The sequence below is a fragment of the Hyperolius riggenbachi genome, chromosome 2 (assembly GCF_040937935.1).
Source record: "Hyperolius riggenbachi isolate aHypRig1 chromosome 2, aHypRig1.pri, whole genome shotgun sequence".
Taxonomy (NCBI): Eukaryota; Metazoa; Chordata; class Amphibia; order Anura; family Hyperoliidae; genus Hyperolius; species Hyperolius riggenbachi.
Genome location: NC_090647.1, coordinates 220,629,409 through 220,655,339, shown reverse-complemented (window position 1 = coordinate 220,655,339; position 25,931 = coordinate 220,629,409). Strand labels below are relative to the sequence as shown.

The window sequence follows — 25,931 nt, the reverse complement described above, 5'->3', positions numbered from 1 at the left end:
ACCACTGACCGTGGCAACATTAACAAGAGCCTTACATCACAGGCTTTGTGTTTTTTTTTTATCTTGTTCCTCACTACATCTCAGTATATGTAAAGAGGAAGAGCACCACCAGGTGGTGACACAGCTGCTACCATCAGCATGAACCTGAATGACACAGGTGAAGGCGGTAAACTTTTGCTACCTAATAACCTAATTATTGAAATAATCCAGTTTAGCTTCCCTGCATGACCCTGACTTTCCAGTGCTTGTTTTCCAACTTCAGTATATCCTGGCTAATTGATCTGCTGCCTTCAACAATTTTTGTAGAGATGCACATTGCTTGTTTTTGCTCTCTTTCTAGTCCGCAAGCCAGATCACCAAGGGAAATGTTATGACATGATTACTAGAAGCTAAATGAGAAAAGGGGATACATGGCAGTGATTGCAAGCCAGATAACTAGAGATAAGGGTGAAAGTGAATGGGACAGCTGCGCATTTTTGGAAAAAATGTGTGCAGCATGCGTTCCCGGACCACACAGGTCCGGAACGCATGCAGTGTGAACAGTGATGTCGTGCGTGTCGGCCTCCTGCACGCATTCCCGAAATGCGGATGGGAATGCGTGCAGTGTGAATGGGGCCTTAGTGTCTCAGCCTTGAGTGCTGGAGGACCTTTTCCTAACTCTGTTTGAAGGTGCCAAATTGCAGCCCCCAAACCATGCTGGTTCCCGAGATAGACTAAACAAATCTATCTCGTGAACCAGCAGGGCTTGGGGGCTGCAATTTGACATAGAAGTAATTTAGGGAGGTCCCCTCCATACCTCGCTCACAGCATAATAGAATAGGAAATCTCGCAGCACAGGATCGTACTGCGCATGCAGGGCAGCATGATCGGACACTGCACCGACAGCAAGTGCACTTTGGGGAGTGTTACAATGCTTTAAGGCTTGGGGGTATTGGCCATGACTGGCACTAACCTGATGAGCAGCAGTGTGCTGTATTAACTCCTCAATCTATAGGTCAATGTGAGAGCTGGAAATTATCCCAACCACTTGGCAAGATTGGCAGTGGAGTGCACACAACAGGTCAACCACCTAGAAGGAAGGGGATGGGTTTGCGATCACTACATATCACAAGCTCTTCTTTTGTCCCATAGATCTAAATATTATTCAATTATTTATTTATTGTATTTATAAAGTGCCAGCATATTACGCAGCGCTGGACATTAGTTTAGGTTACAGACAATATTTAGTGGTGACATACAGCAAAATGACAATACCTGAATACAAGAAAGACCAGATCATGCAGCACAGTATGAGTACAATGTAATGCTTACTCAGTCACTGGAGGGGAGCATGGAGATTAGGCAAGTTAGGTTCACTCAAATGCATAGCATGGGTTCACAGTAATGGAGGTGCATGATCAGGTAGGACACAAAAGGAGGACTCTGCCCAAAGGCTTACAATCTAGAGGGAGAGGTAGGGTGGCAAAGCTGTGCTTGCAGAGAGATGTGATGTGGCACTAGTCATGTGTTTTGTCTCATCTTAATAAATACGATGCCTGAATTTTTTTTTTTGATGGATTGTTTTCTGTTTCAACATTCTTATTGAAATGATACTATGAATACAAAAATCCCATTGGATCCATGACTTATGGTAACAAGCAAGTTAGAAGAACCATTAAACACATAACTGGTCCACTGACAGTAATTTTAATGTAGTTTACAAATGGGAACCTTGGCTTTATTTATTTTTTGGAGAGTGGGAAGGGAATATAGGCGTTGGTGTTTATTGCTGTCTGTGTCCCCATTGCAGAGATAACTACTAATTTTCTGTCCCGTTACAAGGGCTTAGTTAGGTAATAAAAAAATATATATCTTTCATGGTTACATGCATATTAAAAAAAAAAATCTATCTTTTCCATACCATGTTGAAAAAAAACTGAATAAGCATCTCATTTGTAATTTGTTAAAATACAGGCATATGTTTAATAATAACATTTTTTCCACAGCTGCTGACTCTAAGCTGAACTGTTTGTTTATTGTTTCTGTATTTTTGCATTTCATGGTTCATGCATTAAAACAGTTTGGCCTAGTTCATCTTCCTTGTTATATAAGACTGTTGTGTCTGTCATTTTACTTCCAGCATGTAGAACAAGTCTGTTATTTCCAGTATAATTATTGGATGCGTGTTGAGGGACTTTTTATCTGCTAAGGCAAAAAAAATTAGAACAGCTAAAAATAGCCTGGATGCTAATAAACCATTAGATCCGATGGAAATACCTTCTACCAACATCCATGAGTATAAAAGCATTTCTATATATTATATTCACATTATGCTATGTGGGTCTAGATTTGGGAGGGGGGGATGGGGGAGATTGTACCAGTTACTGTACCTGTTGTATTTTAATTTTTTTTTTATTTGTATACATTAAAATCAAGTTTTATAATTGTCATGTTTCCTAATATTTTTGTTTGTTTGTTTTTGTTTACAGTCATATTAAATGATTACTGTCAGAAAGGAGAATACACACCTATGGACTGATGCAAGATGAGCACAGTTTTAAAGGGGGACATTGAGGTAATACTAGAGTGAGAGCTACTAGACTAATAGGGCTAGTTCACAGTACTTAGATCAGGCATGGGCAAACTCGGCCCTCCAGCTGTTACGGAACTACAAGTCCCACAATGCATTTGCCTTTATGAGTCATGACTGTGGCTGTCAGACTCCTGCAAAGCATTATGGGACTTGTAGTTCCGTAACAGCTGGAGGGCCAAGTTTGCCCATGCCTGACTTAGATGCATTGCGCTGAAGAATAATTCTGCATGGCAACTCACTGCCCATACAATTTTAGGGGCCTGTTCACAGTACTGCATTGAAACTGATCGCATTAGGCTGCAGGCTTTGTATCAAAGTCTATGTCCAATCTCCATTACAGTTCATATTTATTATAACGTGTGCGCTTTGCAATTGACCACTGTGAACCTAAACTGAGGCTTTGCATGTGGATGCGAAGTTCGCATGCAGGTCTATGCGAATTTCGCATGCGGGTCTATGCGAATTCGCATGAAAATCCGCATGGATAACGATGTATGCAAATTTAACCATGGCAGTGCTGGTGTGCTTTTCCATTGTTTTTATGCGAATTCGCATGCAGATTCGCATGAAAATTCGCATACCCAAGCCTCATGCGAATTTCCTATTAAATACATTGTATGCGATTCGCATAGCGGTATGCGATATGCGAATTCTGATGGCTCTGCCATGCGAATTTTTTCTGCACAGAAAAACGCAAAGGAATCCTGACAAGTGGAAACAGTCCCATTCACTTGTATTGCTATGCGAATTTGCATGCGAAAAACGCATGCGAATTCGCGATAGTGGAAATGGACCCTAAAAGTAGATGTAAAGTAAAAATATAAAATCTTCTTCTATAGCCAAGTTTTACTGGTCTTTCTCAACCCACAGTTTATCCCTGCTTTGGAATAAAGCTTCTTCTTTAGGTTAATTTGTCGACACATCTCCATCTCTTCTGGCTTCCCTTTTCAAACTTCACCTTAGATCATTTTTCTTTAAAAAGTTGCATAATGTTATTGACATGTTAAAGTATACCTGAGATGAATCAATACAAAAGTTTTATACATACCTGGGGCTTCCTCAAGCCCTCTCCACACGATCATTCCCACGCCATCTTCCTCCGCCTCCTCCTTCTGGTAGAAGCCCTGTAAGTTTGGCCAGTCGGGGCCGGTCGGTTCATGCACAGTGTGGCTGTGAGCCCATCCGTCATGCTACCACGGCTGGGAGCTCCCAAGCTAATGGGGCTTCTACCCGGAAGGAGGAGGAGAGGCAGAGGAGCAATCGGGGCGGAGGGGGCTGGAGGAACCCCCGTTTATGTTTAAAACTTTTATATTGATTCATCTCGGGTTACCTTTAAAGGAATACTGTAGGGGGGTCGGGGGAAAATGAGTTGAACTTACCCGGGGCTTCTAATGGTCCTCCGCAGACGTCCTGTGCCCGTGCAGATACTCACTGATGCTCCGGCCCCGCCTCTGGTTCATGTCTGGAATTTCAGACTTTTAAGTCTGAAAACCACTGAGCCTGCGTTGCCGTGTCCTCGCTCCCGCTGATGTCACCAGGAGCATATAGCACAAGCCCAGTATGGTCTGTGTCTGCGCAGTACGCTCCTGGTGACATCAGCGGGATTGAGGACATGGCAAGGCAGGCTCAGTGGTTTTCAGACTTTAAAGTCTGAAATTCCAGAAGTGAACTGGAGGCGGGGCTGAGCATCGGTGGGTGGCTACGCGGGCACAGGATGTCTGCGGGGGACCATTAGAAGCCCAGGGTAAGTTCAACTCATTTTCCCCCGATTCCCCCCCCTACAGTATCCCTTTAAGGCTCCTTGCACACTGCAAATCCGTTTTGCGATTCCTATTCCGATTTGCATTCCGATTTTCCCTGAATTCAATCAACAGAAAAACGGAGTCAAAAACGCAGCATGCAGTAACGATTAAAAGTCGGAATTGGATGTAAAAAACGATTAAAAATCGGAATAGCATGCAGTGTGCAGGGAGCCTAAAGCTGAAGTAAGCTGGCCATCTGTTTGCCGATTTTTACCCTTGAAATACATCTTATTCGGTTATTTTGAAACGTATAGAAATCGATGCCCCAACATGCTGGCCCGATCAACCAATTTGATATTTGGCTAAAATCTATCAATTTGGTCAATCATACTGGTTGCAAGCTATCGATCAGTAGCTGTGTTGTGAGCACTGGCAGATCAACGGCGCATATCGTTGCACTGCATTGAATTGTGAAACTATGTGGTTAGATAGATTTGTAATAGATTTTGTCCTGAAAGCTATTAAAATATCTATGTGTAGTTTGCGGAGGGATTTGATCAGATGGATCCCTCTCTGATCATATTATGTTCTGAGGTTGATCTATCTTTTCGCCACATCAACCAGTGTGTGGCCAGCCTTACAGTCTGGCAAAGCATGCAATTAAAAAAAACTTCCCTCCCAGTTCCTTATTCACTACAGTATATAGTTCTACAAATCACCACAATGCGGCATTCTGTGAGCGTGACCTGCTACTAGTCACTGCCAGCCCAAATATCTTTTTCAGTACCAAGAAGATAGAATAAGCTGAATCTATACAAAATGTTGATAAATTGTGGACAAGTTACTAATTTTATAATCCCACAATATGGTGTTTTATGTAAAAGCACAATAAACCATATCCATACAGTTTCCATGAATGGTACATATTGGGTGGGTGGACCCACGGTCCAAGAAAGGGTGAGGAAGAGCTAAAGAATCAATAAGCAAAATAAAGAGAGAGGAAATGAAGACATGATGTCAATCCTGAACTTGAAAATCAATCTTGTTCAGCGCAGGTTTTTGAGGGTAGCATGCAGTAGCAATAAAAAGTATTAGCAAAAGAGGAAGCATTTTTATACTTTTATAACCCTTTCTCGCTTTATGCAAGTCAACAATTCTTAATCGTCATCTTCTGAGAGGTCTTTTGTGCGATCATTCACATCAGGCAACATTTCAATCAATAGTAGCAAAAGATGAAGCAGGTTGGCACTTGCATCTTACATGTTGTTAAAATAGCTTTAATAAATCCGACTTATGCAACATAACATAAATGCCAACCTACTTCATCTTTTGCTACTATTGATTGAAATGTTGCCTGATGTGAATGATCGCACAAAAGAGCTCTCAGAAGATGACGACTAAGAATTGTTGACTTGCATAAAGCTAGAAAGGGTTATAAAAGTATCTCCAAAAGTCTTGCTGTTCATCAGTCTACAGACGGTAAGACAAATTGTCTAGCAATGGAATAAGTCCAGGCCATCCTGTAAAGATGATTGCAAGAGCACAGCGCAGATGGCTTAATGAGGTGAAGAAGAATCCCAGAGTGTCAGCTAAACATCCCTGTTAGTGAATCTATGATACGTAAAACATTAAACAAGAATGGAGTTTATGGAAGGATATTACAGAGGAAGCCGCTGCTGTCCAAGAAAAGACATTGCTGCACAATTAAAGTTTGCAAAAGAACACCTGAATGTTCCACAGCAATACTGGCAAAATATTCTGTGGACAGATGAAACCAAAGTTCAGTTGTTTGGAAGAAACACTTAACACTGTGTGGAGAAAAAGAGGCACAGTACACCAACATCAAAACCTCATTCCAACTGTGAAGTATGGTGGTGGCATCATGGTTTGGGGCTGCTTTGCTGCATTAGGGCCTGGATAGATTGCGATCATTAAAGGAAAAATGAATTCCCAAGTTTATCAAGACATTTTGCAGGAGAACTTGAGGCCATCTCTCCACCAGCTGAAGCTCAGCAGAAAATGGGTGATGCAACAGGACAGCGACCTAAAGCATAGAAGTAAATCAACAACAGAATGGCTTAAACAGAAAAAAATATGCCTTTTGGAGTGGCCCAGTCAGAGTCCTGACCTCAACCCTATTGAGAAGCTATGGCATGACCTCAAGAAAGTGATTTACACCAGACATCCCGTGAATATTGCTGAACTGAAACGGTTCTGTAAAGAGGAATGGTCAAAAATGTATCTTGACCGTTGTGCACATCTGATCTGCAACTACAGGAAACGTTTGGTTGAAGTTATTGCTGCCAAAGGAGGTTCAACCAGTTATTAAATCCAAGGGTTCACATACCTTTTCCACCTGCACTGTGAATGTTTACATGGTGTGTTCAATAAAAATATGGAAACCTTTAATTATTTGTGTAGTATTAGTTTAAGCAGACTGTGATCATCTAATGTTGTGACTTGAAGATGAAGATCAGATCAGATCACATTTTATGACCAATTTGTGCAGAAATCCATATAATGCCAAAGGGTTCACATACTTTTTTGTATTGCTACTGTATATCTTGAACAGTTTAATATGTTTTCACAGGGTTTTAAAGTTCTTTGTTTGATGGCATTTGGACTATATAAAATTCACAGATTGTTAGTAGTCAGTGGAATTGTACAAAACTTATTTTTTATTGTCATCATGTAAAGGGGAAACATTCATGTGTTGAGCGTTTTAAGGTGTGGGTGGAAATTATGACAATGTGAGAATTGTAACATATTTTTTTTAACTTCCTGGTAGGGAGTCATTCAAATTTTACTTTTGCAAGTGATCTCATTTGCCTTCCAAATGTCAGTATTTCAATGTTAACACTATGATCTGAATGCAGTAACAGGAAATAAAATGCAAATTTAAATATTTTTTTAGCAGCGCAGTAGCCTACACATCTGTTTGGCATACTGTACTCCTAATAAACTGCATTTTTGCTTCTGATATATGCTTCTCAGAAATTCCTATGTGAAATATCAGCTAAAGTGACTTTACTGATGCTGTCCTTTTTTAAAGGTTTTCACTGCGTTCTTTGACTTTAGTATGAACAGGAAATGCAAGCATGCTGTGAAAACTAATCAGAAACTCTTTATTTCCTCCTCAACATTAAATGATGTACTCGCTTCTTCCTTGCCATTTTTGGGGAGATTTACTCACTTCCTGTCTGGACAGGAAGAGATGAAAACTCTCACAGATAAGGATAGGGATAGTGATACAGAATACAGTCTAACTCTTTACCACAGTATTCAAAGCCAAGATACACTACTATTTTTCTTGGTATTAAAGACAGCAAGGTGTGTGGCGCACAGCTAAGTGGGGGGAGGGGTAAGGGGAGAACAGTGGCCTTGACCCATGCTTGGGCGGGGTGATCCTGTAGTCAGGACCTCTTGCTGACACAATCAGGCCACCACACACATGCTTGATTCTCGGCAGAGGCTGCTCCAATCCGCCTCCTCGGCTGGTTTATAAAATTAACAAAAACAATTACAATGCACTTAATTATGTCTTGTACGGCTGCTGTTAATATCCAGTTTTTGATTGACTTTTCTTCTGTGCCAATCATAGAGTAGGTTTACTGTTGGTTTATTCATCTACTGTGCAGAGTAAGTTGTTGTTTTTGTTAAGGTAACAAAAATAGTAAAATGCAGTTTACCACAGTTTTTGTTCTGTTGATAACTTCCAGTTTTCTATTCACTGTTTCCTTGTTAGCCAATAGTGTTTCTGTATCTTTCTTTTGTAGGATCTTAACAAGTAAGTTGCCATTCCTCTGCCCCCTCATGCTGAGATGTCAACAAGGCAACGCAGCAGCCCGCGCCATGCGGCCAGGCCTCACTCCACCATCGATGTCACATCTGAAATGCTGGGCTTGTCACTCTCTGGTGTGTGCGGTTTGTACTTCCTGTCTATCTGTTCTATGCTATTTATCCATTTCTGCCACTTTCTTTCAAACTGTTTTCCTTAAAAAATAAAAAATCATTTTGCAACTTCTGGACATTTGTACCTACAGTTTGATCAATTTTTTTTTTTAAAGGGACTCCGAGCAGTGCAGAAACTATGGAAAGATGCATATCATTTTAAAGCTCTCTTTCTCCTCTTTCCAATGATATATAAACCGCCGCCCTACGCCTTTTAGTTTTCACTATTTTTGAGATTGAAATTGCCGCGGCCGCGATTTCAATCGCGGAAATAGAGAAAACTAAAAGGCATAGGGTGACGATTTAGGGGTCGTCAGAAAGAGGAGAAAGAGAGCTTTAAAATTATATCCATCTTTCCATAGTTATATTGTATTACACAAGGCGACTTTTTCTGCTGAATGGAGCTGCTGACACTGGGGAAAGTGTCACCCTGTGTAATACAAGTAACTATGGAAAGATGGATATCATTTTAAAGCTCTCTTTCTCCTCTTTCTGGCGACACCTAAATCGTCGCCCTACGCCTTTTAGTTTTCTCTATTTTCGCGATTAAAATCGCGGCCATGGCAATTTCAATTGCGAAAATAGCGAAAACTAAAAGGCGTAGGGCGGCAGTTTATATATTATTGGAAAGAGGAGAAAGAGAGCTTTAAAATGATATGCATCTTTCCATAGTTTCTGCACTGCTCGGAGTCCCTTTAATTTTTTTTTTTTTACTGAAACAGTTAAGACATAGCTATTTGTAATTCATTGTCCATTTTGCATTTAGTTTCAAAAGTCTTTTTTTTTTTTTTTTATTAATTTTTATCCGAAAAGATAAGCAAGATAACAGGTTATTCTAACCCCTTGCAGGGGGCTGAAGTGTTTCAAAAAATCTGCAGCAAACAATGCAGTAAAATAAAAGAAAAGATGAACAAGAGATAAATGAATAAGCAAAAGCACAGTAAAAAGGGTACCTCAGTATCTATTAGTGAAAGGGAAAAAAAAGAAGACTGGCAATGCAGGATACGATAGGATATTCGACAGTTCAATATGTACCAAAGCATACCACAGCTATTTAATCTGGGCCAAGTTTTTGTAAACTGTTCCATGCAAATCCATTTTGCTTTTAAGCTTCTTTATATTTTTCCTTTAATTGGTTTACTTCATAAGTTGACCGTAATCAGGTAGCTGAGTGACTTGCTTATGTTTAATTATAATTTTGTGTCCAATGTCTAAGTTGTGATGCGTTACAATATATTGCCTGGTTTATGAAGGTTTTTCCCTTTTTTGACAGTTGAGAAATGTGAGCAATACTGAGATCAGACTGTGAGGTTGTAGATTAGAGAAGAGCGATGTATAGAATTATGATAAGATGACCTTTATGAAATGGGTCTGTGAGCAGCTTGTTGGCTAGCAGGCAGGCAGGTCATTTATAAGATGTACGGGCGATGTTATGGAAGTATGTACAGTATACTGTAAATGAATGAGATTTGCTGACCAGTGCACAGAGCCCTTCTTGTGCTAAAGTGAAAAAAAAGCATGTTTGCAGTGTCAAGACTTTTTTTACTTGGGGTATTCTATATCATGTGTTTAATTATGGACAAAGTGACTTATTTTAGGTGTAATGCTTTGATTATCTTGAGACATATGGGCTGTCACCAACATTCAAAACTTATGAAATGCTTTAATATAAGAGCTGGGGTACACAAAACGAGCATATGGAAGCACACTTCATTGCATGCGTTTGGCCCTCATAAGAATCCTGATGGTCGCCTCAGTGTGGTTATAGAACGCATTATATCTTGGGTATGAACGCCATGATTAAAGTGGGATTATGCTCTCAAAACTAAAATTACAATGACTTCTTTTACTTGCATATCTTTGTTCATCGGCAAGTGTAATTATTGCTGGCTCACGATCCCCGTGTCTTCACTCTGCCCCCTTCCTCTGATGAATAGACACATCGCCCTGGCAACAGCTGTGTCCCTTCAGCAGAAAAGGAGGGGGGCAGTGTGAAGTCGCAAGAACAGGTAGATTCTTGCCTTTGCCCATGACCAGAAATAAGCAAGCTACAATTTTTCACTGCAGCGAAAATAAACAATTTTACACACAGGGGATACTTGGGAATGCTTTCAAATCTTCTTTTATGTAACTAAGGCCGGGTTTCCACTGCTGCGAATCCAGGCCGATTCCCCGCCCACGAATTCGGATGGATTTCAGCAGCCTATAGAAGTCTATGAGAGCCATCCGAATTCGTGGCCGAGGAAAAATCTGAGGCCCTGCAGCATAATTTCGTCCGTAGCTGTCCGAATCCCATAGCCGTGCATAGCACGGCTAGAGGGATTCGGCTGCGAGAGGCAACAGCTGTGCCGGCATCGCGTCTCGCAAGACGCATGCCGCCGCACAAATGGAAACCTAGCCTTAGAGTAGTTGTTAGAATATGAAGCTTTTTGTGGGACAACAGCACAGATATTGTGCTCAGTGGCTTTAAAGGGAACCTGAGGTGAGAGGGATATGGAGTCTGCAATATTTATTTCCTTTCTAAACAATACCAGTTGCCTGGCAGTACTCCTGACCCTTTGGCTAAATACTTTTAACCATAGACCCTGAACAAGCATGCAGCAGATCAGTTGCTTTGCTCTGACTGTATTAGCTGTATTACTGTATTAGCCATATGCTTGTTCCAGGGTTTTGACTCGCACACTACTTATGCCAGTTTACAAGAAAATAAATATGGCCGCCTCCATATCCCTCTCACTTTGGGTTCTCTTTAAAGCTAATTTACACTAATTGACCTGTAAGGCAGAAATAATACTTTGTAGTGCTGTTCTTAATGCTCTGTTTGTGTCTCCCAGATAGATTACGGTGTTATCTGCGTGTATAGCATATCGGTTCCTCACAGTGGTCACATCTTGTGTATAGAAAAAGCTTCAACTGCAGGCCTGAATAAAAGGAAATTTTTACTTTATATTTGCCTACCCTATTTATGAAAATAGCATTGCACCCTATTAAGGAGAGAAAAATCAATCTGCTTGGGTTATGTTGCACCTATGCTTCTGAGTATCATATAGAGGTATTTGCTTTGGCATGTGGAATGGAATGTGAACTCCCTGGCATGGGAACAATGCATACAAAACCTCTCTTCTCAGTAGTTGTTCATTTTCTAACTTGACTCTTACAAGCAGAATACATTCTGTCTATATATTACAATCCAGAAAGAAACAGCCATTTTCCTTTAATCAACTAAGAAAACATTTTATTTATTTTAGCCACATTGCAATAACTGGTCATTTCTCCACATAATCACCTCCTGTATTTAAGCATTTATCGGAACTTTTTACTTGTTTTTTTTTTTCTTGGAGAGATTGGGTGGTGGGGGATAGTCCAAATATCCTATGCTATACATGTGTAAAAGTAAAATTAATTGGCAATAGAAGGCAGCAGAACAGGTGGACCCTGCACCAAGGAAAGCAGACACCCCCAAAAAAATTGCACACTAAACACTCCACAAAATCCAAAACAATAAGTGTTGGCAAGTGCAATACATCTAGTGATAATGGGCAGATTCGACCAAGAGACAAATCTCTCTCTTACTCGAATCTGATTAGAGAGCAATCTGTCAGCTTCCCATACACCGCATGCCAATTCCGATCAATTTCAGCATGTAATCTTTCAGTAATTGGTCAAGCCTGCCGTGTTCACTGCTTCGCCGCTGTGTGTGTATGTATGTAATGTAATGTATATGTGCTGTAATGTGCTTTTATACATTACCTGCCCTGTGTTGCAGTGTCCGTCCATCTTCTGCCTCTCTTTTATTAGCCCACATACATGCTGCCAGTGGGGCATGTGTGACTTCACGTGTCTGCGTGCTATGCACCAGCAGCGTGTATGCGGCTAATAGAAGAGAGGCAGAAGACGGACAGACACCACAACACTGGGTAGGTAATGTACGAATACACATAACAGCACATATACATTACATATATACTGTACATACACTCACATTACGGGAACAGCGCGGGAACATGGAATGGAAATACAGATAGTCCCCTACCTGCAAACAGCTCAAGTTATGTTTTAGAGACACAAACATAGACATTGTTCTGTTTTGCCCTGGTTCAGCCAGGTGTACATTTTCAACTATGAAAATGTACTAGTATATAGCAAAATCTATATGTAGGTGTTTAGTTATCCTTTAGAACTTTACAGAACTGAATAAATGCGGGAAATGCATAGATTTTGGTGAATCCTTTATAGTTAAAGACCTTGTGGTGGTCAGAGGCAGAAGTGGCCACAAGAGTTGCTGAGATGGCACAATGTGTCATTCGCTATCTAATGGCACATTGTGGTTGCCATTGTCCAAGGTCCCACCAGTCAGTCCCTAACACTGATATCACCAAAAGTGCTGGGGTACATATTGATGAGAGTTGGCGGATGCTGCAATGTGTGGTGCATTACTTTGCATGAAGCAGCAAAGCAGCCATGACCCTTTGGGTTAGGATGCTGGATTGCTACCCCACTGCATAAAGGGGAGACCAGTTGCAGCTTTAATTTGGGGTGCCGAATGGTTGAGCCAGATTGCTGCCTCACTCAACTGCTTTGCAGTTCTGTAAAGGGGTGACAAACCGCAATACAGATCAGGGTGGGGAATTGGTGCACTGCAATACTTTCTCAGTTGAAGGGGAGGCCAGCTGCAGCACTTTTTAGATGGGTAGTGCATGTGCCATAATGCATTCCCACCTCATGTCTACAAAGAACAGGAGGACAGCAGGGTGTGGTGGAGCCTTAGCACTTTTGGTCTGGGAAGAATGAGCAGGAGATTGGGAGTTACCTGAGTATATAGTAAAATGATTTTTAGGGATTTTTTGGATGCAAAAAATGTTGAGTATATACAATAACAAAAGTAACCAAGCAGCTCGTGGTTACCCAAAACCACAAGGAAAGAAAATGGTTACCAGGAATTGTTTTATGAAAAGTAGTTGAGGGATTTTTTTTGCCCGGTTTGATGAGCCCTAATCTGTATAATTGTAATCCTACAATTTCATATATCAATGTATGTGCTGGAATATTAATTTGCAAGGTGAATAAGCTAACTTTTTCTGAATTTCTTGTTTTATATTATATTTACAGGGAACTTTCAAGATCCAGATGAGCCAATACTGGAATTTAGTTTGGGTAAACTTGATAATTTATATCTGTTTTTTGATCATTCATAATCTTGTGTTTCTCCTGCAAAAAGCATATGTCTTGAAAATGCTACAGTTGGTATTAAAGCCCCACTTCTCCTTTACAAATTATTATCACAATTGATCAAGGTCAATTTCTGGGAAACATGCATTTATATTAGTGCTGTTATGGTAGCAACAGCCTGTTGAACTTCCCACTGAGGCGAGAGTCACCCAGAGACTACCAGAGCATCAGGGAAAGGTGGCAATCAGTTGTAGTCAGGAACAAGGCCAGGGTCGGAGGCAGGCAGAGAAGTATTAGTAGTGGAGGTACAAGCTAAATTGCAGGGGGAGTTTAGTTGTAACAAGCAACAGGCCAAGATGATTGCAGACTCCGAGCAGAATATCCAGGAAACGAGCCGAGGTCAAAGCAGAGGATCAGATCAAGAGTAGTGAGACAAGCTGGGTCAAAGAACAAGGAGCTCAGGGTTGCTATTGAATCCCACAGGATTTAACACCACTAACTGACAAAGATTTCACCATTGAGCATTGGGAAGAGGATTCTTATTTATAGGCAAGGTATAGGTGCTTTGGCACAAGTTTGTGTGTCTCGCACAAACACATTTGCCAAAATTCACACATACAGAGCCTGATTCCTCACTGCAAAATGTGCACACATCTCCAGCCACGGGCATTAGCCAGGAGTGTGTGTGCGCACAGGCACACATCTCAGCAGGTGCTCAAGCAAAAGAATTGGGACCAGCAGTGCTCCCATTCTGGGTGTTTACTCTTTCTCCGCTAAAACTGCATGTTTGCCACATTTTTTTTCCCAGTCTGTTTTTGTGCACATGAACAAGATGTGTCCCAGGTGGGGGCCTGGCCATAGGTAGTCACCAAAACAAGAATATTTAAACCCTGCTTACACAGCATTCTTTTCTCTTTGTCATCTGTGTCAGCTTCTGAGCCTACTCTGCCACCTTCAGATCTGCCGTCCAAGAGAATTTGCCGCCGGGAGACTTGGGCGCAGGATACAGCCGATATGGCTAATCCTGCTGCTGCACAAGTCCCGGCGGCGTTAAATACTATTCCACCTCTAGGTCCACGTGGATGGTGGGGAATGATGTAATTCGGCTTCCAGCTATTTCTGGAAGGTGTATTACAGTGTTTTAAAAGTAACTTCAGCTCCGTCTTCTGATGGCGCAGAAGTTACTGACTGTGCGCCGCTATAGCCGTAATTCCTATTATGGTCTATGGTGGTGCCGGCTGCGCCCAAGTCTCCAGCGCTGCATTTTCAGTGTTCGCAGACCTGTCCTGCTCTTATGCCTCAGTCTTGACCTCGGCCCATGACCCCAGCCCTGCTCTATCAGCTTTCAGGTCTCTTTCACACTACATGCAATTCTGATTTGCGATTTTGACCTGATTTTACATACGATTCCATTTTTTTATTGATTGCGATTTTCAATCTTTCCTGCAAGCTGCGTTTTATTTTTCTGCATTTTTCTTCTTCTGATGATAGCATCTGGGGAAAATTGGAATCGAAAATCGGATTTGTGATTTGCAGTGTGCAAGAGGCCTCACCTCAGCCTGTGACCTCAAGTCTGCTGTGTTGGTTACAAGTCCTAACCGATCTCTGTGACATCTAACCAACTTTGCTTTACCTGTCATCTCAGCTTCTTCTTCTTCACCTGCTCCATATTGCAGTGCCGACCCTCTTGCTTTTATTAGGGCTGAGGAGTGGGAGCAATTTTGAGTATCTGATGATTTTTGTACCAACTTCACAGCCCTGGTAAGTATTAGACTAAAGAGTCTGAGTCGAGGAGTCGGAGCCATTTTGGGTACCTGGAGTCGGTGGTTTTATAAACTGAGGAGTCGGAGTCAGATGATTTTTGTACAGACTCCACAGCCCTGACTTATATCTCCAGTAGGATAACCCTAAGGTTTACAACTTTGTAATCCCTTGTGCAAAGTACTGTGCCTCCCACTAAGTTTAATGGCCGATTAACACTTGCGAAATGCTTTGATAAAGGCCTGTGGGCCAGTGGATGCTTAGCCTAGGCACCCTGAGGTAGCACACGTCGTCCACCAGTACCACAATCGGCATACCGCTGACAGGGTAATCCTACTCTCATATTGCAGAAACTGACCATTCTTGCATACATCCCTACTTTTTGGAATGCAAAATAGGGACAATCCCCCATGAGAAGATGGGCAAGCCCAAAATCTGTCAGTTCTGTCGGATTTTTATAAGCTACTGTAAGTGACAGCTACAAAAAAAATGTTATAGTCCATTTTACTGAGGGACAAATGCACAAGTAATACATGTGTATTTTAAATGTCACAAATTCTTGCGATAGTGGTCCTTTAATAAATAACCGAAGTACCTCATATTTAATCCTATATGGTGCATTTTTTTTTATCCTGTAGGACCCAAAGCATATATAAGAATGCTAACATTTATATAGGGCCTTTCTACTGTTGGACTCATAGCACTCGAGAGCTGCAGCCACTAAAGACACGCTCAAAAGGCCACCCTGCATTGTTAGGGAGCCTTGCCCAAGGATTCCTATGTCACAGGCGGTGATCTTAACTAGTACACTATCCAGCCACAAAACTAGTGGTAACTTTCATAATGAAATACCATTACATCCCCAGTGGCATGTAATACAAACTATTCAGATTTTCCTCTTATTGTTGATAAACGTTTCTTCTTTTAATTTACAAGTCATATTTATTTTTGTTTAGTTTTTTTTTTACTCTTTTCTCTCTTTGACTATAACAGCATGCAGTGAGCTTACTACACCCTCACTGGATCGGAAGCCAAATAGTTTTGTTTCTGTTAGTGTCACAACTCCACCTCAAGCTTTCTGGACAAAGCATGCTCAGACTGAGATCATAGAGGTGAGCCTTGTCTTATAAGCCTTGTCTTATGTTTTAGGAATTGTCTTTTGTATGTTTCATTTTTTAAGTATGCCATGTTTCCCAAATTTACATTAAAGAGGAACTGTAGTGAAAATGACAGAATGAATAAAATTGCTTATTTTTTGCAATATGTTAATTTATAGATTTTTTTTTTCAGTCAGTGTTTGCTTATTGTAAGATCTTATCCCTGTTTTCCGAAATGTATCACTGGTGGGGACATCTTTCGTTCTACCAGTTGATCTGTGCAGAATGTTCTAAGCACAGAAGGAGATTACTATTATTATTATTATTGTTAGTATTTATATAGCACCATCTTCTGCAGCGCTGTATTGAAAATATTGCTTGGCTTGGCTCAGCTGTTATTTCCCACAATGCAATGAGGTTCACAGATGGCAAATTGTCAGCGCCATGGTCATTACATCACACTGTGGGAGGGGTTTCACCACAATATCAGCCATACTTAACCTATCCAAAAACTGTCAGTTACTCACTAGTGTTGACCAATGAGTTGCAAAAACTTCTGAGTTGATGCAGGATTATGCAAATGTGTGCAGCTTCTAAATGGACACATTGAATCTCACCTCATCTTCATTCGATTGATCAATTTTCAAAATTATTTGAAATTAATTGACTTTTCCTATTACCTTAAAGTAATTCTACCACCAAAGCACAGAAGCACAACTAATGTGAAGCACCCTGTATGTATTTAGAGAGTTTAGCCCGTATTATTCCTCCTCATTTGTGTCCAATCACAAGATGTAATCTGATCTCTCTGCTGTGTCACATGACTGCCTATAGCAGAGATGGCAGATAAGCACATTTGAAAGCACTGGATATTAACAATATGTTTGCTTCCATGAATGAGGAAATAGAAACAGTGCAGATTTATTTTGAGATTTGTATCAGCTGTAACAAAGAAAAGCTTTTTGTTTCAAGGTTACTATGCTGTTGTGTATCTTTCAGAGCAGAGAGGACTTCTGAGTTCAGGTCTGCTTTAATAGAATAGACTGTGTAGGTATGCTCTCATACTACATGGAAGTGTGAGAAAACGCGGAAAAGCCGCCGCAGGTGCTCAGAGCAAGACGGCTGATTCCGCGTCCAACACAGCAGGTTGCGTGCGTGGGCCTGCATCTGCTAGCATGACTGAACGCGGAGAAAAGGCCGCATGTCCTGAGAACAAGGCGGTGGATTCCACGTCCGACGCGGTGGTTTGCACGCATAGGCCTACATCTGGCAGTATGGCTGGACACGGAGGAACCACCGCATGCTCTGATAGTGGTGCGGCTGGTTCCGCGCTCAGCACAGCGGATGGTTTGCAGCACAGGTCTGGTGTGGCTGGGACTGATAGTCCACACAGGTTCAGAAGGACGCGCGCGCGCGCGCGCTGAGAGGCAGAGCTTTTATGACAGCCAGAAGGGAGTCAGCTGACCAAGCCGGTCAGCTGACAATTCCACCACTTCCCATTGGTCCAGCACTTAGGGGAGGCGCTGGAAGAGCGCCTTGCTATATATACTGGGTGCTGGTCATTCTCTGGTTGTCTGCCGTTGCGATCACTACGTGGAAGCACTCAGACCTTTTTGTCAGATTCTGTGTTATTCTTTAGACCAGTTCCTGGGTGTTCATGACCAAGGACCTAACACCTCAGATTAGGAATTCTGCATATCATTTGTGTTATTCTCTAGACCAGTTCCAGGGTGTTGATGATCACGGACCTCACACCCCAGATTAGGAATACTGTATATTATCTGTGTTATTCTTCAGACTAGTTCCAGGGTGTTGATGACTATGGAGCTCACACCCAAGAGTAGGAATTAGCTTTATCATCCTGTTATATCTTCAGACTAGTTCCAGGGTGTTGATGATCAAGGAGCTCACACCTTTAGACTAGACAATTGTTGATTATTTGTTATGACTTTCTGCTTTTCCTGACCTCTCTTCTGATCTCTGATTTGGTACTTCGCTATATCTGATACTCCGTTGCCAAACCTTGCTTGCCTTAGGATTCCGTATCAGTCTCTTTCCTCTGTATCTGATCTGTCTGTCTGTTGCCGACCTGGCTTGTCCGACCTCGAGAACTATCTCCTCTGTTTAGAGATAGTTCACAGATCTGTCAGTGACACTCCACCATTGGTGTCACTCACACTCTGGTCCTTCCCCTTGGGGAGCCTCAGGCCTTTGGAAGGAGCCTGTTCTTTGGGCAGTATCTCTTACTGCCTTGCACCCTCTATATACGGAGGTTCTCCTCAAAGTATTACTGTTGCACCAAACACTCATATTACTCAGGTGTCCAGAGATTAGAGATATATCTGATTATCGGTAAAACGGCAGATCATCAATAATCGGGTATATATCTGTATTCTCGGTGATACTGCAGATCACCGGTAATCAGATCCTCTCTGTGTTACACCGATCGTTACAGGAAGGTGGTAAAATCCTTAGCTTATAGGAACAGTATTGATTAACATTTTTTTTTTAGTTGAGATAGGAATGGTTTGGGAAGTTCTCCTAAGTATTGCTGTATACATTTTACTGCTTGCTTCTTTGTTTACTATCATCAAAATACTTTCACACTTTACTGATGCTCAGTGAACGCTCTGTTAACCCTGTGTGTCTGTGAGAAAGCTCTCACTAGCTGAACTGCATGCAGCTGCTTGTGTCTCTCTGACTGAGCTGTCGGCAGAGCAGAGAAAATGTATTTTGTCTGTAATAGTGTGAAATCTGACACCACAGCTTTTCATGTAACTCTGTAGTTTTACATGCAAAGAAAACTGCCTGTGTCACATACCTCACGAAGCACAGACTCCCCTTCGCCAATTAATTGTTCCAATAAAGCTACAACCTATACACAACGAATTACAGCTTTTTTATTATTATTATTATTATTTTTTATTATCTTAACCACTTCAGGATTCTGCGTACGCTTAACTACGCCCTTGAATCCTGAAGTGGTTTCCATGGAAACGGCCGCTCGTATGAGCGGCCGTTCCATGTCAGTTCACGGAGGGTGTCTCCGTGAACACCCTGCGAGCCGCCGATCGCAGCTCGCAGGGTAAATGTAAACACGCGGGGAAGATCTTCCCCGGTGTTTACATATATACGGCGCTGCGCAGCAGCAGCGCCGTAGAGGAGATCGGCGATCCCCGGCCTCTGATTGGCCGGGGATCGCCGGCATCTGCTAGGCTAAAGCCTATCCTATCCGGCGCAGGACGGCTTTCCGTCCTGCGCCGCACACAGGGGACGGGAGAGGGAGGGAAGGAGGCAGAGGGAGGACTAGTGCTGCGGAGGGGGGCTTTGAGGAGCCCCCCCCGCTAGGCACAGCAGCGCGGCGGCGATCAGACCCCCCCAGCAGGACATCCCCCTAGTGGGGAAAAAAGGGGGGAGGTCTGATCGCCCTGCCTGATTTCTGATCTGTGCTGCGGGCTGAAGAGCCCCCGCAGCACAGATCAGCCAAACCACCCGGTATCCGGAAGTGGTTAATTTATTTTTTATTTATTTTTATTATTTGTACTTTGTTATTTTAGAACACTTGAGTTGATAGTGTTCCTTTAAGTTCACAGTGGGGTGTGTCATAATGCAGTGGTAAGTCTATGTGACATTGAGTGCATCCAGTGCGATGCGTTCCAACTGACAGCTGTATCCCAATGCAGTGCGTTACCACATAAAATGTGCGTTAACAGTGGCAGCGATTAGCGAAGCATACTTTTCATTGAATCTGTGCTTTGCGCAATTCAAAGATCGCATAACATGCAGTGCAACTTTTACAGGGAAGACCATGCACCTCCCACTGTGAACCTAGTCTTAAGAAAACTACAGGTCAACGCAGTTGCATACATGTTGATGCATGCCAGCCACAAACACTTGCAAAATATTCCCATGTCTACCTCTCTGAAGGAGAGAAACAGGGACAGTTTGACTACTTTTCAGTCTGCCTTAGCACTAACTTGGCTTTCAAGCATACTACAATTACTAGGTAATGCCTAATGATGTTGATCCACGGATTTTTATCTGATTGCCATCTGGAGTCGGGAAGGAATTTTTCCCTTTTGGGGCTAATTGGACCATGCCTTGTAAGGGTTTTTCGCCTTCCTCTGGATCAACAGGGATATGTGAGGGAGCAGGCTGGTGTTGTACTTTGTACTGGTTGAACTCGATGGACGTATGTCTTTTTTCAACTAAAATAGCTATGTAACTATGTAACTATCGTAATTTCATACACAAATACATTTACATCCTATGGCAATGCATGTATTCTGATAACTCTCATTGAACTTCCTTTTTGTTTTAGGGGACAAGCAATCCTATATTTCTTAGCAGCATTGCCTTCTTCCAGGACTCTCTTATAAATCAGATGACCCAGGTCAAGCTGTCTGTGTATGATGTCAAAGACAGATCTCAGGGAACAGTAAGTTCTTTGAATGGTTTCCTTTTTTTTTCAGACAGACAATGGTTAGTGATGATGGATAATAGAAGAAAACAAATTATGGGGCTGAGGCTGACAAATGACATGAATGGCAGTATTTAACCACTTCAGCCTGCAGTGTTGTTTACCATATGCATCCGAGCAACTTTCTCCTCCCATTCATTTGCCAATAACTTTATAACTACTTATCACAATTAATTGATCTATATCTTATTTTTTTCCACCACTAATTAGGCGTTCTTTGGGTGGTACATTTTGCTAAGAATTATTTTTTTCTAAATCCATTTTAACAGGAAGATTCAAAGAAATTGAAAAAATTCATTATTTCAAAATTTTTGGCCATTATAGTTTGAAATTAATACATGCTACTGTAGTTAAAACTCATGTATTTTATTTGCCCATTTGTCCCGGTTATTACACCGTTTAAATTATGTCCCTATCACAATTTATGGCGCCTATATTTTATTTGGAAATAAAGGTGCATTTTTTTTAATTTGCGTCCATCACTATTTACAAGCTTATAATTAAAAAAAATATAATAATATACTCTCTTGACATGCATATTTAAAAAGTTCAGACCCTTAGGTAACTATGTTGGGTTTTTTTTTTTAATTGTAATTTTTTTTTTTATTAAAACATTTATTTGGGTAATTTTTGGTGTGGGAGGTAAACAGCTAATTTTAAATGTAATATTATGTAATTATTTAATAAAAAATGTATGTGGGTGTAGTTTACTATTTGGCCACAAGATGGCCACAGTCAAAAATTCTTGGAAGCTAACGATCTTGCTTCCCGGAACTAGAAAGAGGACGGGAAACTTTTTTTTTGCAGAAAGACCGCTGCCTCTGATAAGAGACCGTTGGTTTTTCTGCGGGGGACTTCGATCGATGAAGGGGAACTACAGTATATTCCCATTCATTGATTTGGGGGATAACGGCAGGCGTCGGGAGCGCGCCTCAGGCAGCAGCAGCATAGTCTATCTGGACGGCTATATCTGTCCAGATAGACTTAAGTGGTTAAAAAGTCAACACTTAACACTTTCATTAATAACATAAGGACCATCAATTTTTATGGGAAATGCTCTTCATATATTAACTTGCATCATCTGGAAGAATAGCATTAAGAGAAATGTTTTCATATACAATTTTATACTGTAGTATATGGTATACTCCTGCCTACTTTCCTAGCATGGAGGCAACGTGCATCTAAAGTAGGCCACACACGGTACAATAAAAATTCGAAAAAACAATCAGTTACGCAGAAGGACCGAAAGCTTCTTTTTTTTTTTTCTTATTCGTTTGAGAAAGCTGATATTTTTTCCCCAATTTTTTTTTTCTGTAAACGTTGACAAGAGTGGAGGATTTTTGTTATCAATCTCTACGAAAATTGAATGCTATAGGGTAGATTCACTCCTTTTTTTCAGAGTTTTCATTCATTTATTATCATAATTGGGGAAAATGAACACGTCTGTGGCACATTGGTCAGATTTTTCAAATGTTACAAGCAATCAAAAAAATGTATTGTAATTAGTGAATTGAAAAGAAATGTAAAAATTGTATGGTCTGGTCTGTGGTCACCTTTAAGCCTGGTGTCATGCAATTTCCCATCAGATGGTCCGATCTGATTTCCGATCATTTACTGATCAATATGCATAGAACTCATCAGAAAATCGATCAAAAACTGATCGGATCTGTTGGAAATTATCTATTCGACCCATCTATCTGATGGGAAATTGCATCGTGTGTACCAGGCTTTAGATCTAGTGGAGATGGTGGTGATCTGCTTAAGGTGGCCACACATGATACAATAAAATAATTTGATTTTACAGCAATTCAATAAAAAACATTGTTTTGTTTTGTGAACTTTTTTTTTTATTGATTATCAAGTTAATAAAAAACATTGTTTGTACAGAAAAATCGAAAGCTTTTTTTTTTTTTTTTTTTTTTTTTAATTCGGAATTCACTTTTTTTTTCTTTTGAGCTTTCTTGAGTGAGAATGGTGGAAATTTCTGATCGATGTTTTGCAAGATTGTATGGTGTGTGTGATAGATTTTCAATTTCTTAATGTGGAGATGCAAGCAGTTTTCAATCATTTTATTTATTTATTTATTTATATATATATATATATATATATATATATATATATATATATATATATATATATATATATATATATATATATATATATATTTTAGTGGAAAAATTGAGCATTTGTGGTACATGGGTCAGAATGTAACTCTTGAATTGAAAATACATTTTAAAAATTGTATGGTGTGTGGCCACCATTAGTCAGATGGGGCTTCCAAGGCTATTTTACCCAGTTCTCACAGTTGACCACCGACCCATCTCCATAGGAGCAAGCGTATTAGTACTTACATACCACTGCTGTGCCCGCACTTTGTACCTGCATTTATTAATAAATATACAAAGCTGGCTTGTATTATGTCCCATATCTTTTACTACATAGACTGATTTGCGAGGTGCTATGTCCTGTGCAACTACATTTCATTTTGCTGTGTGACCAATACAGGTGTACTTCCCATGTTACATTTTAAGTAATCTAGGTAACCAGATTCTACTGACACCTTTTAGTGTTTTGTTTTTACTCATAGAAGAATGTTGGTAACATGATACAGCAACTATTCCAGTCACTCAGGCACTTGTGTGAAAATGTCAAAGATATTTCCCGAACTCGTGTTTATAAAGTCTTGAGAAAAAGTCATTCAGGTCTAAACTTAGTTTTCCTTTTGAGGTTATTCAATAAAGACTCCACACAAATGGCCAAAATGCTAAAATGAACAGATACTATGTTGTAGTTGTATACATGTGGTGTTAATGCATTCCTCACTATCTCAGGTCAGTAAGTAAAAAATTTAAACATTTTCTCACATACCAGCATTACAAAATCCTGTTGTTATTTTGACTAAAGAAAAGTACATTTTCCTAGCTATAAATAAGGTGTTCCTCACATTCTCTGCCATGTGATCTATAACTGAAGCTACAGAGTTTAAGTTCTCCACAGTCATACCGATTTATTACCAGGTAATATTGCTTTGAGGAACCCAGAAAGGGATATCTGCTTTATCCTGTGCCCAAATCTCCCGGCAGCTACTTCATAGGTATGCGTAAGGGATAGATTTGAAGCAGAACACAAATTTTTAAAGAACGTGTATAGCTCATATTTAATATATACATTTAATTGATAAATTTGCAAAGAAACATTAACAAAACCCAGTCAGTATGATTATTTATATTGCACTTGTGTTCTTCATCTCATGTACAGTAAAAAATGCTCATAAAGACGTGTTGTGCTTTAAAAGCTCAGACTGAACATAATTGACCTTGTTACAGAAAGATTACAAGCCTGCAGCTTCAGGTATTTGAAAAGCAGGCCAGGCAACTCAATCAGGAAGTACAAAATGCAAAAAAAGAAGTATAACTTTGTACTTTACACTTTCTTTGCTCTTTTCCACCTAGATGTATTTGCTGGGCTCTGGAAAATTTATCGTGAAGGATTTGCTGCAGGAGAAGAGCCACCGATTGCATCTACCGTTATGGTAAGCATTCCTGTTTGTTTTTGAGCAGGAGGAGAGGGAGACGCACACTCTCTCTCCTTCCCCTCTGTTTCTCTCCCTCATCTCCTTTCTCTCTCTCTCTCTCTCTCTCTCTCTCTCTCTCTCTCTCTCTCTCTCGATTTCTAGCACAAAAGACTGTCTTATCAAACTGGAAAATCAAAGCAATGCAATAAAGCTAAGATTGGGACAGTGCACTGGACAAAAGTCTTTTGTGGCAGCAATAATATTTATCTCAGAAAACAGTGAAAAGTATACAGTACATCAAAAACATATTCTTGATGCAAATTATTTAAAATTCATGCCTGGAGCTAAAGTTACTTCTTGCCCTAGTGCCCATACTGGTTACACAACTAAGTGTCATTTCTCTTTCCCCACGAGAGAGCCCCAGCTTCACGATCCAGCTTCACTCGTCGCTATGGTGACGATCGGACATGACTTCATCGACATCATGGTGTCATGCGCAGTCCCGATCCTCCCCATAGCAAAGCCTGGAGCTGATTGGGAGCCTGCACCATCGCGGGATCCCTGGGGGGGGTACGTATTACGGCGGTGATCGGTGGGGACCTGAGGGACTTGGGTGACATAATTAGCTAGCGAAGTGCTAGCTAAAGCATATAGAGCAACGTTTATTTAAAAAAAAATCCTCCTGGGGCCATGTGATCCTCTGCGGCGGCTAGCCCGAATGTAGCTCGGGCTTACCGCCAGGGAGGTTAAAGGAAGCAGGAAAATTGGGCGCATATGAGAAGTGGACAGATCGTGCGCCGCCATTCACTCTAATGTTAAATCTTGGCTATTGGGCACAAAACTGGACGATTTGAGCACCAGGCGCCGCGCAGGTCGAATCAAATTTGGTCATTTTCAGAATCAGTTGTTTGAAAAATATTGTTAAGAAATTCGTTTTGCCACTTATCATTTTTGTAAATTATTATTTTACCTTTTTAACATTTTGATATTCTACTTTTTTAAATAATTTTTACATTCGTTTTGAGGATTATAATTTCTTTAATTATTGTTTTGAAATGTAATGCTACTTTTTTTTTTTTTTTTAAAAATCATTTTTACATTAGTTTTGAAAATTATAATTTTGTGGGGTCTTAGGGATAGGCACCACCGGGGAGCGGTCTTAGGTTTAGGCACCACTAAGGGGGTCTTAGGGTTAGGCACCACCTAGCACCTAGTGAGAGTAGGGTTAGGTTTAGTTGTAGTAAAATATTGGTAATACAGTATTTTCTAGCTGCATGTAAGACATACACACGATTACACCTAAAATGCATAGCCTTGGAATGCTTACATTCATTAAAAATCACGTTAGAAACAATTGCTAATTTGAAGCAATATTTCTTTGTAAGCCTATAGTTCCAGCACATCAGTTCCCCATCAGGTCCGTTTAGCTCAATGTGCCTTGTTGTGGCTGTCAGTAAGTTGCAGCCTATGATTGGTTAGGATAGGAATGCATCCTGGTCTGGTATAAATGCTATAAGTGTGTCGTTATTTGAATAGACTATCACAACTCAAGAAAGGAGCTACTCCACGCTCCGAAACGCCATGTGACAGTCTGATGTTAAACTAAATAAAAGAGCATATGATTATCGGATGGTGCCGGCTTCTT

The 25,931-nt window shown here is 40.8% G+C and overlaps 2 protein-coding genes across 7 annotated transcripts in view; both read left to right on the top strand.

Moving 5' to 3' along the window:
- Positions 1 to 2,518, top strand: part of LOC137544919 (inositol polyphosphate-4-phosphatase type I A-like) — a 130,627-nt gene extending 128,109 nt beyond the window's left edge. Inside the window, exon 20 of the mRNA XM_068266016.1 lies at positions 2,469 to 2,518. Coding sequence (XP_068122117.1) covers positions 2,469 to 2,518 — 50 coding nt within the window. The remainder of the gene's footprint in view (positions 1 to 2,468) is intronic.
- Positions 1 to 25,931, top strand: part of INPP4A (inositol polyphosphate-4-phosphatase type I A) — a 220,965-nt gene that overhangs the window by 128,083 nt on the left and 66,951 nt on the right. For 4 of the 6 annotated variants that reach the window (XM_068268178.1, XM_068268176.1, XM_068268177.1 and 1 more), the window contains exons 1-6: positions 2,468 to 2,554; positions 8,091 to 8,229; positions 13,375 to 13,419; positions 16,189 to 16,307; positions 20,614 to 20,730; positions 24,225 to 24,304. In XM_068268178.1, coding sequence (XP_068124279.1) covers positions 8,136 to 8,229; positions 13,375 to 13,419; positions 16,189 to 16,307; positions 20,614 to 20,730; positions 24,225 to 24,304 — 455 coding nt within the window. In that variant the 5' untranslated portion in view covers positions 2,468 to 2,554; positions 8,091 to 8,135. Of the gene's footprint in view, positions 1 to 2,467; positions 2,555 to 8,090; positions 8,230 to 13,374; positions 13,420 to 16,188; positions 16,308 to 20,613; positions 20,731 to 24,224; positions 24,305 to 25,931 lie in introns of those variants that run through there. The other 2 variants (XM_068268175.1, XM_068268179.1) reach the window with 2 other exon arrangements.